At 37.1% G+C, this 15238-nt stretch overlaps 1 protein-coding gene across 4 annotated transcripts; it reads right to left on the reverse strand.

Moving 5' to 3' along the window:
• On the reverse strand, positions 1567-13153 carry LOC109841196 (ribosomal RNA small subunit methyltransferase). Of its 4 annotated transcripts, XM_020410100.1 has the most exons (12): positions 13100-13153; positions 12516-12836; positions 10552-11566; positions 9699-9937; positions 8343-8443; positions 3663-3766; positions 3542-3563; positions 3282-3402; positions 3101-3190; positions 2284-2400; positions 1947-1995; positions 1567-1838 (listed from the first exon to the last, which is right to left on the reverse strand). In XM_020410100.1, exons 2-3 carry the CDS (start codon positions 12825-12827, stop codon positions 10811-10813), a joined length of 1068 nt encoding a protein of 355 aa, XP_020265689.1. In that variant the 5' UTR covers positions 12828-12836; positions 13100-13153; the 3' UTR covers positions 1567-1838; positions 1947-1995; positions 2284-2400; positions 3101-3190; positions 3282-3402; positions 3542-3563; positions 3663-3766; positions 8343-8443; positions 9699-9937; positions 10552-10810. The 4 variants fall into 4 exon arrangements, with proteins under 4 accessions (XP_020265689.1, XP_020265686.1, XP_020265687.1 ...); XM_020410097.1 differs by having other exon boundaries at positions 2284-3190; XM_020410098.1 differs by having other exon boundaries at positions 2284-3190; positions 12516-13027; positions 13100-13142.

Below are 15238 nucleotides of genomic sequence, written 5' to 3' on the forward strand. Positions count from 1 at the left end.
CCTGTTGGGTCTTTTAGGAATAAGAATCTAGTGTAATTATGTAAACTAAATATTATATACGATCAGAACAATCACATATCAACTTCAAAATTTTACTTAAAAATACAGTTGCAGCGTGTCCCTTTACTCCATTGATTTCGATATGATGTTTCAAATTAAGAGCTTTGTTGGTTAGATTCTCCATATTAACACTTGTATATTTTTCCAAATTAAGACATTCAAAAAAGAAAGAAAGAAAGAAACTCATCATGGATGATTTGGACAGTTCAAATGTTCCAATATTACATTCATGTTCTTGGATTCGATTCTGAGCTGAATTGTTTTTAAAAAAAAAGATCGATTAATTCTGGCATTTTAATTACGTACTGGCTCAGCAGCTTTTTCCTCCTTGTGAAGTAGACATGCAATAACTGGGTATAGATCCTCTATATCCTTAGTTGTAGAGAAGCTCTACAGTTCACCAATCAAATCTACTCACTCGGCGAATCCCATAAATAATATTAGTTACTAAAATCATATAAAAAAAATATTCAGTCATAGAGCTCGTTGAGATAAACACCGACCATATTAATCCGCACGGCTGATTGTAGGCTTTCTGTGCGATCAAAATTGCGGAGGATCAATAATTGACCGTACCGGGGTCGTTTGGTTGGCCACGTGGTTGTGCGGATGTTCATGCTGGGAAAAGGCCACGCAGCTCGCGTGCGTACGTGGCTGCAGCCTGCAGCATCCGATGCCTCCTCGCTCGCAGTGACATTTGGACGCAAGAGATCGATCGCCCAACTGGACGCACGACCCGGCACCGAATCTCGCAGCCTGCAGGTGCAAATCTCCAGGGTCCGGGTCGATGATCTGTCGCGGGCCTACTGAGAAAATTAGGAAACAAAAGTTGCCGGAGAATTAATTCACTGATATGGGGCCCACATTAGATTCAATGGCGCGGCTCCTGATTAGCTAGGTTTCACCGTGCTTTTATGGAAAAAGAGGCTCGTAGAGGACAGCGCTGGTCACGTGACCATGCACGTGAACAGTTTGTTCGGAGGCCACCGGAAGACTGAGATTAATGTTTTAATTTCTCCGGTTGAACTCTCTCTTCTAGAAATGAGAAGAGTTAAGAATGAGACCCTATGTCTTTAACATGTATACACGGCTAAAAAATTAGGTATCCTAGACGAAAAATTCAGTCTAGAATACACAGAATTCCTTTTAGGATGCATATCCTATACGGAATTCCATCTAGAAAGTTTCCGTCTAGGATATCTAGAATATATCCTAGACGGAATATTCTAGACGAAATTCAAAACCGTCTAGAATACATCCTAGACGGATTATTCTAGACGGAATTTCCGTCTAGAATAATTCATCGTAGACGGAAATTGATTTTTTTGATTTTTTTTTTTTTTTAAAGGCATCCTAGACGGAATTTGAGCATCCTAAACGGAATTTCCGTCTAGGATACTATGCTACATTTTTTTTTTTTTTGCTTGGTTAGGAATCTACTTTGTGCATTGAAGAATTAAGCCAAAAAATTGCAAATAACGACGTTACTAATTAATTCACAGAAAATACGTGCAATTCGAATGATACATATTCACAAAAAAAATGCAAACGAACGCACAATCCGAATGATACACGTTCACAGAAAATACAGCAAGTAGCGTCATTATGGCTGTATTAGCATTACAAAATCAGTCGCATGACAATGAGAAGAATCAAATATACATTAAGAATCCAATTTATTCTCCTATCGTGGTGGATGAAATGTCCGAACTGCCTACACTTTTGGAACACAGAAAACCTCCACAGCATCGGAAGCTCCAAATGATAAGAATCAAAACCTGGCGCACACAACCAAATCATAAGAATCGTAAGAATAGACATTGGAAATGTAAACAAAAACAAAACCAAATCATAAGAATCGTAAGAAAAACAACAAGCGATTAAACCTGGCGCACACAACAGATCTGAAATGGCAAAAAGTAACTCCAATGACACCTGAAACAGAAAGTTGACAAGGCCAGGAAGTCATCACAATGCATCAAAAGAACGAATGCATCCGTTAATCACTAATAGGCTTTTAAATTTTTGAAAGAAGGTTAACCTTATTACATGACAGCAGCACAGCAAGTTGTTAAAATGATGAGAGCAAGCTAATAATGTAACGTAAATCTTAGACTTTGTGTTCAATGAAGATGATGTATAAGTTATAATGTATCTAAGGACCTTATTTAAGTTTTGTGTTAGCATATATTCTCAACATGAGTAACTAGTCTAGATTCATACCAGTAATGAGAGCTGTTTACTTGCAGCATCAAGAGGGGCATTCAAAACAGTTGTGGCATTGATCAACTGAATACTTCTACTGCGTGAACTCTTGCATACATTGATACATCAGGAAAGCTGTAAAAACAAAACAAAGCAAAACGTAGATGCCACAAAGGAAACAGGACTCCTAAACAGTTGCAGTCCTCAAAAAGTTCATCAGCTCTTCTTACATGCTGAAGTATAAATACCATAAACAGTTAACAGTGAATGCAGTCAAGGGAGACACCAATTTGTTACAAATATATAAACTAATTAGTGGTAGGGACAGTATTTGAACTACTAAAACCTTCAGTCGTGCTAGTTACCATCCCTCACGATTTCACCCTCGGACATAAGAAAAATATGTAAGCATGGTTTCTTGGCTCAAAAAGAAGTAGAAAAATATGTAAGCATCGTCACAATACCTTTTTAATCGATTGCTTGTAATGCGCCACTCACCCGTTACCACTATTAGAGTTCAAAGTGTTTAGGTGATGAATTTTATGCACACAAGAAAGCACATGTATATGTGAAAAACACAAACACAAATGTGCACACACATTTACAAGATTTACACTGTACAGGACTCCTAAATAAATGAATTATTAACAAATTATTCATGGGGCTTCAGGGGGGGGAAAAATAAGATTTAACACATAAAATAGAGAGTTCCGAAAATCAGAGGGGATTGAAAAGTTGCATGATTAAGGTTTTAAAAAAAGGCAAATCAAACACATCACAGGGACCCAATTAATCAAGTAAAAACCCCATTAAAATAGATAATGGGCAAACAAACCTGTACTGGTGCGGAATTTTAAATATATCTCATCTCCTTGACCCCTGCTCCCCTTGCTCAACCTATCTTGCAGAGAATGCCTAAGAGCACCTATACAACAACCAAACCAACTTTAAGAACGCAACATCAACTCAATTCACAAATAACATTCATGCCGAACAGGAAAAATTCTCCTACTTACTCACTGAAACCTGCTGAGATTTGTTAACAATCTGCAATATAATCGCTTTACTGCCCAGCGACCCATCTCTCTGCAAGTCAATACTGATCGACGCCCTCGTCGCCCCATTCTCCCCTGTCGGCTGCACATCAATTTCACAATTACACTCAAAATTTATAAAATTACTCAGATTTCCCCCATCAATTTCACAATTACACTCAAATTTATAAAATCACTCAAAATTACATCAATTTCACAGTTTAAAGTTTTCCCATCATTACCAGCACCGGATGCCCTATCAAACTGTTCAGCACCGCAGATTTCCCCGCGCCCCACCAAGAGTCAGTTCATCAGCACAATAATCGAAACAACAACTCAGAAGTCAAACCAGATTCAACTTACGACGTTGCCGAGAGCTAGCGACGACGTTGAGGAAAGTGGAGCTCCGCTTCGACGACGCGGGCGACGACTCGTCGACGTTCCTCGTCGGCAAGGAGAGTTGTGGCCTGCATCATGGACAGAAAGAGCTGAGTCAATTCCTCCATTGCCTCCATGATCGAAGAAAGAGAGAGATCTGGATCGAATTCAGTTGAAGATTCGATCTAGAGTTTCGGATGGGACCTGGGAGCGGTGAAACCCTAGATCGGGTGAGAGAGAGATCAGCGGTGGTTGAAGATAGAGGAAATCGGAGGACGGCGGAGGGGAGAGAAAGAGAGACGGGGGGCAGGTGGGTGCGGTGAGGAGGAGAGGAGGCGGGAGAGGTGGTGGAGGCCGTGGAGGGAGAGGGAGTAGAGGGGGAGGGAGCGGGAGGGGTGAGGTTGAGTAAGCTTGGAGTTGAGGATTTTGGGGAGGCTCCTGAAAATTTCGATTTTAGGGGGAAGAAGGGCGGCTGGGGTTTTGACGGGGTAAATTTTTTTTAAAAAATGGGCTGGTATCCTAGAAGACGGAAATTTCCGGCTAGGAGATATTCTAGACGGAAATTTTTGTCTAGAATACTTGGATATTTTAAAAAAATAAATAAAAATAAAAGAACGGTCTGGGATACTATTCTAGACGGAAATATCCGTCTAGAATGTTTTATCCTAGACAGAATATTCCAGACGGGAATTTTCCGTCTAGTTTAATACATTCTAGACGGGGAAAATTTCGTCTAGAATATTCCGTCTAGAATATGTGATTTTCTACTAGTGATATTCTCTCTTTTCACCAACACTCCTTACTGTCTCTCCTCCTAAATAGTCATCAATTTAATAATAAAAAGTAATAACGTATGTGATCTAGAGCGGGTAATCCAGACGGTTGGGATGCTTAAATATCGCTCTCACATTCTTGGGTTCAATATCGAGCTGGGTTATCCCTTAAAAAAAAGCGTTAATGTATGTTTATTGAAAACTAGCTAAGATTAATGTGGTCGAGTAGAAACCTCCGATAATTTGACATCCATTATTATTTTTCCGGTCTCGTTTATTTATTGAGAGCAGCGTGACTCATTGATTCAGACAATCATTATACTTTCAGAAGAACTGAAGCAAAGAAAACACAATTCTCCAATAACCATAATAATAAAAAAAATCTGTTTTCGGCGGTTCCATCGCACATCCTCTTTCATCTAAAAATAGTTGGATGACCCGTAAAAGCAATCAATATAATTCGTCACGAATTTCATCCACCCTAAATAATCAGTCTCTAAAAATTGCTGTCGACGTATGAGTGCCAAGCAGAACATGTTGCTCGGCTCAAGATTTCCTTAGGCGTAGACCACAACTCTCCAATAACCATCAAAAATAATCTCAAACATGATCAATTAGCCTCTATGAGCAGGAACATGGTCAATATTAGTCATCTTGGATCCAACCCATATGCATAGTTTTACAATGCGCACTTTATGAGCATATTTCTAGCTCGTTTCATGAGCATATAGACCTACATATTATTGTCGTGAGGTGACCAGACGCTAACTTCTGGGGTTTACTGCAGTGTGGCTCGAGCTTATATTACCAAACTGGATTCCTTTACTCAAAATCCTAGGAGCTGTTCCCTCGCGGCTTTCTACAACAACTTGACATGCGTAGAAGCATGAAAGTGAAACGTATTTCCAAATGACTAGATCGATCTAAGTAAAGATTCTATCAGAACACCCACCTTACAGAACGAGCTAGGTGATCTATATATACCATTCCTATTCCTTTGATTGAAGAAGTATGAAGTATGAAACTATTGTTCGATATTAGATGAAAACTTCCTTCAAGAAATAGAAAACCCATAAGCTTGTGCGATGCAAGTACATAATATCGGCACCAAACTTGCTTGAGGCAAACACAGCGTCAGTGGTTATTTGATTGAAGAAACAGGGCAAACACATAGTGAAATCTGGAGATACTGTTGTTGGCCTTGAGAGGTCTCAGATAATGACCAGCCATATATCTAGGGAGAGGAGCGAATGGAATTTGTTCCTTTCAGTTAGTAACTTAGTATCAGGTAGCTAGTTCCTCATGCTGATTCTTCGCCTGGCTCGACACGAATCAATGATGACAATTTTCGCTGGACTAGAAAGATCCTTAGTATCAATAAGATTCTCTCATCGCACACAAAGAACGATGTGATTTTTACTATTCACGAGCGTTCAGAGGGTTAGTTTGGGAACTGTGGCTACTGTATCAGTTGGTGTAAACCATCCCACTCCTATAGAGGTGGCAGCGAAAATTGGTGATAATTTTCGCTGGACTAGAGGGATCCTTGGCAGCAACTAAAGCATGAAGAAACTGCTATTTGTAAACAAGTAGTTAATCATTAAGTCTAGCATAAAACTCCAAAATCCAGAGAATTTGATATAATACAATCAATGGGTGATCTTATCTTGCTTGCATCTGTAACTATAGGTGAATATCCTTCGCTCATGTTTAACCTAGAACCCTGAAGAACATAATAATTACAATCAGGTTTTAGCTTAAAATGGATATTGCACGAATGGGACTGCAAATCTATTTAATCAAACATGATTATCATATTCAATCATAGTTGCATGATTCTCTGGACCCTAAAGAACTATTGTACAGTTTCTATGAACCGACTCTAGGTACATTTGCGCATCGATTCCATACAATACATTATACACGAATTAGCTCTCCAAAATTAGTGTACCGCTTACGAATATGCAGGGCGCAAAATCCCTTTACATCACATGTGCGCAAAGTCCCTTTGCATTCACATGTGCGAATTGCAATGCAATGCACGGGCCCAAGTGAAGGAGACCCACACGATGCACATAATAGACAAACAATCATGAATCAATATAGATATGAGTTTTCACGTAAAAAAAAGTTCAAGAATATCAACTTAACTTATGACTCAAGATAGATAATATCAACTACCAAAACACACACAAAAGTTTTAATCAATCACAAGTTATCAAATAGAATCACAGTTTTGTACTACTGTTTTTTATTACACTGATTATCATGATAATTACGCGGTTTGCATAAATAGCTTTTCTAGTTTCTATTTTCTACACGCACCCCAAAGGCTAAAACAACACAAGGCATAAGCAGCTTACATAGATTATGCTGATATAAGGCATTACACAATGCTGAATAAGGATATCTTAGGATGTAAAACTCTTCCACTTTTTGAAGCATCCAAAGAGGTCAGAAACAAAGGCAAATGGCGCATGCTGACTACATACTTAATTCAACTTCTGGGGAAACTTAGTAAAATGCATGGATATACACATTAAACTTAGTAAAACGCCTGGATATACACATGCAAACACATACTAGCATATTCTTAGACTGTTATAATAGCAGAAGATGCACAAAATTGAAGGCTAGAATATGCACACATGCACACACATAAAGATAGAGAAAGAGGTAGGCAGGGGATTAAACCAACAGCCCTATCTTTCCCATAAATAATTTGCAAGTTTTCAAAACACGGTACAGGTTTGTAACGAAATTGTTTTGCTCCAGGATGTGCCTATTAATAGATAAAGAATCAACTTCCACCATTGATAAGTCTTCTCAAGGGCACAAAGAAAATACAAAATAGTCAAACTAATATAACAACTAGTCAAAGAACCAATGAGAATAGGAAAAGAGAGAAAATTGGGTTTGATCCTTACAAATAGTCTAATAGCTATTTCATCACTACCAAAATAGAAGTCTAGATGAATTTTTCAATCCATGTCCAACTCAACCAAATACTTCTTCTCAAGTTTAAAAAAGATCAGGTTGGTCACTGAAAATGGCTCAGATTCCCATGGATAAGGAAAGAAAGATGTGCATTAATCAATTTAGTGCTAGATAAAAAGGAAAAAATGATTAAGTATAGCCTTATGGGTTGCAGATATTTTAACATGGGAAACATAAGAGAGATATTTAAACTTAATTTTCAGTTTATTTCCAAAAGCATAAGACTCAGCTGTTCCCTCTCACTCTAGAGAGGCATGACATCTAAACCAAAGAAAACAAAAACTAGAAAAGACTCATTTATCTTCTAACTCCAGCTGCTCTGGTGAGGAACAGAGGACGAATACAAGTGTTTGTTGTATGGCGTGGTCCTTAACGCTCTTTGGTAGCATGAAAGTCACCCTCCTTAATTAATTACTCAATATAGCCACTCCAAAATAGAAAGAGGTAATTCAATTCAAAACAGTAATTCAACTAAATATAGCCACTCCAAAACATAATCACAAAGACTGGAATCCTCTTTTCTTCTACAATGAATAAGGTTTATAATTCCCATCCTCCAGAATATATATATAAAAGGGAGGGAGGATGTTTTGAATGGGTAAGTTTGGTATAATCTTGGTTTTGTAATTTAATAATGTGACCAAGAGTTTAAATTCCTATTCTTAACATTTTCATTCTGTTGGTGCGCGCGCGCACGTGCAAAGTTTTGCTTGAATTAAAATTATATGATTTCTTCTCTCTTTTTTTCTTTCTTTCAGGAATTTGACATGATGTATGGAGGAGGTTGGATGTGTGTTGTGGATCAAGCATCAACAGTATGAACAAAAAATATGAGCAAAGATATCACCAACAAATTAAACTTCAAAACCAACAAAAAAATATGAACAGGATTTACCTCGGATGAATTTGTATTCATGTTGACAGAGAGATCCAAGAGAAACCTGCAGTTGAATCTGGAGCGGTTCCGAAAAGATCAAAGATATCACCAAAGACAACCTAATTGCGAGTGAACAAAACGAAAACATCAATTCAAATTTAGTGATCATTGATTTTGTCATTAACTACAAAGCAAAAAAAGGAAAAAAAAAACATTTGAAAATTTCAAAAAACAAATAAAGAGCACCATCCTGAATAAACACTGATTATTGTCAGATAACAAAAGATACATAGCCATGCTTTATAAATAATAGATTTCATAAAAGATGGGAAAGGGGAGCCCAATTATGTATCCAAGTCGTATAATGCTTTATAAATAATAGATTTCATAAAAGATGGGAAAGGGGAGCCCAATTATGTATCCAAGTCGTATATTAGGAAAACACTTTAGAAACAGAAAGTGCAGCACCCAATTTTCATCATTTGTCTTCAATCAGCGACCAAGCCATTGTCAAGCTTAACTATAATTAAAAGCAATATGAGACTAAGCCGGAACTGGGTCTTTCTCCTACAAGTAAGGTGAAATACTGAACTAATGTCCTCAAATTATTTGATTACATGGAAAACCACAGTTACCATTCTGATTAATATTTCCGTAACTTCTATTCAATTACACAGAAAACCACAGTATCGTTCTGATTAATATTTCCCTAACTTACTATCTCCAAAGGAAATAATTTGTGTCGCAAAATATACAATCTCACTATTTTGTTTATAAACAGACCAGTATCATGTCATTTCTTCCATCTAACAGAAATAGGTGAGCTGCACATGTCCAGCAGTAAGATTATTTGGAATGATCAGTTTTAAATCTGCAAAAAAAGAGTTCCCTCTAACTATGAAAGATATCGATAGTCCTACTTCCCAAATGCAAAACTTCCAATAGAACTTGTAGTAGGAACTCCCCGTGATTATCATGATAACTTTCAGGATTAGACCTCTATTTTACTACCAAATTGTAATTGTCCAGTTTGATGCTCAATATATTTGTTTGCAAAATCACAATATATTTGTTTGCAAAATCACAATACAAAATTGACTTAAAATACATAATTCTTCCTACTGTTAAATCAATTGTATAGAGGTACAAAAACTTAATCCCCAAAAATTAGACAATCTATCTTCTTATCTGAGAGCTATATACGAAAAAAGTATTAGGAACATAAATGGATGATGTTGTTAGAGAACCTGTTTTAGTAAGAATAGTATAAATTGAAGGTCATTTTGCTGAAGTATAGAACAAAATCCATAGAAGAGCATCCCCACATAACAAAATCCATATAAAAAATAATTACGAGCTCGAATCGAAGCTCACCTTGGGATCTTACCCCGTGTTTGGTCGGCGTCAAGCTGACGAGAGCTCGATTGGAGAAACCCTTGTTTGGTTGGCGTCGAACTAGGGTTTGATCGAGAGAGAGAGAGAGAGGATCTCTGGAGGCGACGAGCAAGGCGACGAGGATCTCTGGAGACGAAAGAGCAAGGCGACGAGGATCTCTGGAGGAGAGATCGGGGTAAGCGTCGGGCGAATGTTTCCGTCGCTCTCCTTCGTTTTCACTAGGGCAGCGGAGAGAAAGAGGAACGAAAATAGATATAACGATTTTTCAACAGGAAAGTTTATTTTCTTTTTCCTTTTTATTTTCTTTCAAAACAAACACTAGAAATACATTTTCTCTCCCACATTACTTTCCTTTCTCTCCCTTTCTCTCAAACCAAACACAACCTAAATGTCAGAACATCATCCTAGAATCTTCAACACTAGCGGCGATAGGAAAGATCAACAATCATTTACAGAACTCAGGCAGTCCTTCCAACAGTGTGGTGAAACGCTAGAAGTTTGAAAGTTTCAGATTTAATAAGGTGCCATTCAATGCTAGAAGCAAAGACTATAGTCACTATACCATACGTCGAACAGCTATTTACTTCCGAAATGGAAATTACACATTGATGAAAAATTATGAGATGGCATAAAGTCCACTTAAACCACAGCTGCAGGTGTACTTTTTAATCTTTCTCTGGCTATCAAAAGCATATTGTACATCATGAAGTGCATGACAAGCAACGTAGTGAACAAACATATCATAATCTTAACTGACAAAGATTAATGCATTAAAAAAATCAAACAAATAGCTACACCATTCAAGAAATGTTATAGCTGAAAGCTATCTTACGTTGAATATTACTCTTCAATGCTTGTCTCAGATGACATGCGCTCATTCAGCAAACCCCAAGAAATCTAATGAACATGGTTACCACAAACCAAGTTAAACAATCAACAATTACGAATTTCTTCCATAACACATTAAAAGTTACTACTAAATGTTAGGAAACAACCCAAAACAACTAAAGTTTAACAGCATAATATATATAAAAAATACAAAATTGATTGTGGGTACTGTTGGAAGACTATGCCATAAGCCTCAATATCAATCATGAAAAATGAATACCAGCCTTGTTGAACAGCGAGAGAAGATACAAGAAATCCACTTGTGAGAGCTTTGCAGCCCTCTTCTCAGCAAAATCACCTTGGCTCAATATTTCCAATACTTTCGCCTTGAAAGCTGACTTTTCTGCCCCAGGCATATCAGTGTCTTCCATATCCATCTCATCATCATCATCCTTCCCACCACCAACTTCCATACTCAAATCCTCAACCATGCTTGCCAAAGCATCCACATCATCAGAAACAATCTTATCCTCCTCCATCTGCCCATTCTGAGAGTTCTGCAAAGCTTGTAGAGTTTTATAGTTCTTTTCTAGCAAAGAGAGAACACTCTTTTGCCTAAAGATTGAACCCAAAGTCTTATTCTTTCTATTGAAACAAAGGCGTATAAGCCCATCCCACTCCTTGAAGCTTACAGGTGGCAATGGTCTCCTTGGTTCTATGCGCACCACAGAGGAATCGACTTTGGGTGGGGGTCTGAAATTGTTCCGACCAACTTTGAGTAGATGGTTGACACGAGCAAGAAGTTGGGTGTTGACTGAAAGGCGACAGTAGAGAGTATCCCCAGGGTTAGCGACAAGCCTCATAGCAAACTCACGCTGGTACATTATAACAGCACACCGGAAGGCTGGCCGGTGTGACAGAAGCTTGAAAGTGAGGGGAGATGAGATTTGATATGGAATGTTGGCCACACAAATGTCAAAGTAGGGGAGATCACACTTGAGCACATCTCCTTGAATTACCTGCAAAATTCCATTTGGAAAAAAAAAAAAAGATGAAATCCAACTTTACAACTACAATATCACAGGAAATTGTAAAACATTAATGCATTTTCTCAGAAGTGCATGAATTTGAATCTAAAAAATTTCATGGAAATAAATGTATTGCAAATATCGCCTATTGCAATTTTAAAATAATCATAATTCTCTTCAGCTTGAATTTTTGATCATAATTATAGAGCAAAGTAGCTCTTTTCAACTTGGGAATCTTTGCAAAATAAGAAATTTTCACCGTATGCTACAGGTATACAATTCACATTCCTTCCTAAAGCATGTTAGCATAGGCATCGGTTTCTTTAGGTGATCAACCTATATTGAACATCAAGATTCAATGATTTAACAAAGACTAATACCTAAAAAAATTTGACCAAATTTAAAATCTCACAAAAGATTTAACATTTGGCGATTGAGAGGGTACTATATGATAAAAGGAACCTCGGGTCAATTGGATCAATGGTCACTATATCTGTCTCATAATTAGACGTTCATACTTATGTTTCAAACGCTTGGATGACCGATCACGTAATTAATGCTGATTGGAACATTAGACACTTCTAACACTTTCCATCAATTGGAGTGGTATATTTTCATTCATTTTTAAGCAATACAGCTCACTCAATACAAGTTGCTTGATACAACAAAATTTTCATTTCCGTAAGTGATCAGAGTATTTTGCATATGAATAAATCCGCTATGTCAAATGATCAAGACTTTCGTATATCATATCAGCGAAAATTCGTTATGTTGATGGGCGTAACCATTACAAGTGATTACCGATCCAATTAATATTTAATCACATGACCAGTCATCCAAGCAATTAAAATACAGGTATGAACGTCCAATTATAAGATAAATACACCTTGCGAGAACTTTTTGAAAAATGGAGAAACCCTGATTTTGAGGAGATCGATACCTTGAGGCGACTAGAATAAGGAGTTCCCTGAAACCTTCGGTTGAGCTCGAGCACCATGCGATGATCGAGCTCAACGGCGATGACAGACTTGGCGGCTTCTAGAAGCTTCTTGGTGAGGTTACCGGTACCTGGACCGATCTCGAGAACGACGTCGGTGGGCTTGATTCCGGATTTCTCGACGATGGTCTGGACGAGCATCGGGTTCTTCAAGATGTGCTGCCCTTTCGATTTCTCGAAGGGGATCCCTCCTGAGAAGTGGCTGTGCACTTGAGACGGATGAGGTCTCGTCTTCTTCATCTTACCTCCCGCCATGGCCGCTCGCTGTCGAGGAGAAAACTAGGGTTAGGGTTTTTCGAGCGGCTGGCAAAAGACGAGGAGATCGATGTTTTTGAGTCGATGTGATTTAAAGCTCAATCCGACTAGGGGTGGAAACGAATCGAATTTGAACGAATAGTGCCCTGATCGAATTCGAATTCGGCTCAGATGGGACTATTCTTATTCGCGTTCGAATTCTGTTCGGTAACCATTCGATTAAAAATGTTTCTAAATACAAAAAGGGAAATCGAGGCTGGAGGAACTTTTACCGGTGGGCGTCGTCGCGGGGAGGGGCGAGGGCGTCGGCGCGATGAGGGAGGACGTCGCGGGGAAAAGAGAATCGGTTGGACTTGGAGGCGGAAGGTGGAACGGACGGTGAAAGCCCTAGGTCTCCTCTAACAAGTCTGTTTATATATAGGGTAGAAGTTAGTAAAAAAAATTTTGATGGGTAATATTTGCAACAAGTTTAATTAATAGGTTTAACATATAGAAAGTTATCGAATAGTTAATAATCAGCCGAATAGTTGAATACTATTTGTTTATAAGCCGAATACTAAAAAATATTCATTTAGTATTACATTAATTATCGGATCGAATATGACCGAATATCTGGACGAATATTAGCTGAATTGTTTATTAAATATTTGGTTCGTTTCCATCCCTACTCATTACGACTGCTATTTAAGGCTTCCTCTTAAGGCCCGGTCCGAGTTTTTTTTTTTTTTTGGCGTCATAAATTCTCTTTTTTTATTTCGAGTGAATGTGGAAGATTGAAGTCCGCACTTAAAATGTGGAGTTTGAACTTTTTAAATCTTGTATTTTTATTGACGTGTCATGTTAGATAGCGATAATGCAATAGGTGCTATTGTACTGTTTTAAAACATTATATCGATCCATCTGTATAAATAATATACTTACCACTAGATCAGAGTGTTGATTCTTATCTTGTTGGTTGAACTTTCTGGTTTGTACGAAAGCCATCCTAAGGATAAAATATCTAGCGCACAAGTCTCTACCGAACATAATTCTACCCAAAAGTCAACTGAACATGTTGTGTCTCAGGGAATGAGAATATTTGGATCAGTACAAAACATGAGGTTTGATAAACTGATTCTGATTCTCTTCTTCTTATTAGATTATCATATTTAGAGCATCTCCAACCATAAAACCCAAAATGGTGTAGTTTTTACACCAAGTTGGTGTAGTTTTTACACCAAATCATTATTCCATCTCCAACCCATTACACCAAGTGTTACACTAAAAAGAATATTCCTCTTATTATTCTTATCTTTTAACATTTTTATCTATTTAAAATATTTAACAAATTATATAATTATATAATACATTACATATAATTAATTATAATAATGTATTTTATGAATAAAATAAAAATATAAAAATTAAATGCTAAATCAAATTAAAATATTACTTTCATAAATTCAACTAAAGATTACATTTAACATCACAAAAGAAAACATCACACTTGCAAGCAAAAAAATAAAAATAAATGGTATAGTTTTTCTTATTTCCTATTTTATTGCAATTAGTGTAATTTTTTATGCCTAATTTTTATGTTGTATTTTTTTTATCTAAATGGTGTAGCTTTTCTTATTTCTTCATTTGGTTCTAGTATTATGAATATTTAAGTGTTTGGATTAAATTATCTATTTTTTCTATTGTTGAATTTTATTTTAATAATTATTTTATACTCTAATTTTATTATAATAGTTAATACAAAATAATAAATATTATTAATACAAATATTAAAAAAAAAAAGAATAGCGCTATTGCTACAGTGTTGCGGCATTCTTTGCGCAACACTGTAGCACCCCTCCAAAATAGCGCCCATTTTGGCAATACGTTAGAGGGGGAAAAAGGACCCAAACAGCGCCAAAATGAAAAGGGCCCAAACAACGCAAAAATGAAAATTTGGCGCTGCATTGGAGAAGTTCTTAGAGTAAATGTGATTTGTAAGAGTTTCATCGTCCTAAGGATCAATCATCATACACCCGCGGCCGAATCATGTTACAATTAACCCACATCCTATGTCAACAAATTTTTTTTCTCATACGGTGGTTTTATATTTATATTATTAAGCTATCCTAAAAGTAAAAGTTTTATTTAAATCATTCTCCTTTTAAAAGAGGGAGTACTAGAAAAACTTTTATTTCCCAAAATGCCCTTCATATTTTTTATGGAATTAACCAATATACTCTATCACTACAACAAAATACACCATTTCCGACGAAACAAAAACGTTGGCAAAAGTTTAAAAATATCAGGAAAAATCTTTCCCAACGCAAAATGCAGCGTCGCTAACGCGTCACCAAAAGTACGTCAAGGAAAGTATTTGGCAACACAAAACAACATGCGTCGGTAAAAAGTAACACTTTTGGCGACGCTTCATG

The sequence above is a fragment of the Asparagus officinalis genome, chromosome 5, assembly GCF_001876935.1.
Source record: "Asparagus officinalis chromosome 5, Aspof.V1, whole genome shotgun sequence".
NCBI classification, from domain to species: domain Eukaryota; kingdom Viridiplantae; phylum Streptophyta; class Magnoliopsida; order Asparagales; family Asparagaceae; genus Asparagus; species Asparagus officinalis.

What these genes read in the sequence shown, in the direction of transcription:
- LOC109841196 (XM_020410099.1), bottom strand. Translation starts at nt 12,827, where the DNA reads ATGGCGGGAGGTAAGATGAAGAAGACGAGACCTCATCCGTCTCAAGTG. An exon ending in CTTATTCTAGTCGCCTCAAG is followed by an intron (nt 11,567 to 12,515) that starts GTATCGATCTCC and finishes GGAATTTTGCAG; the next exon opens with GTAATTCAAGGAGATGTGCT.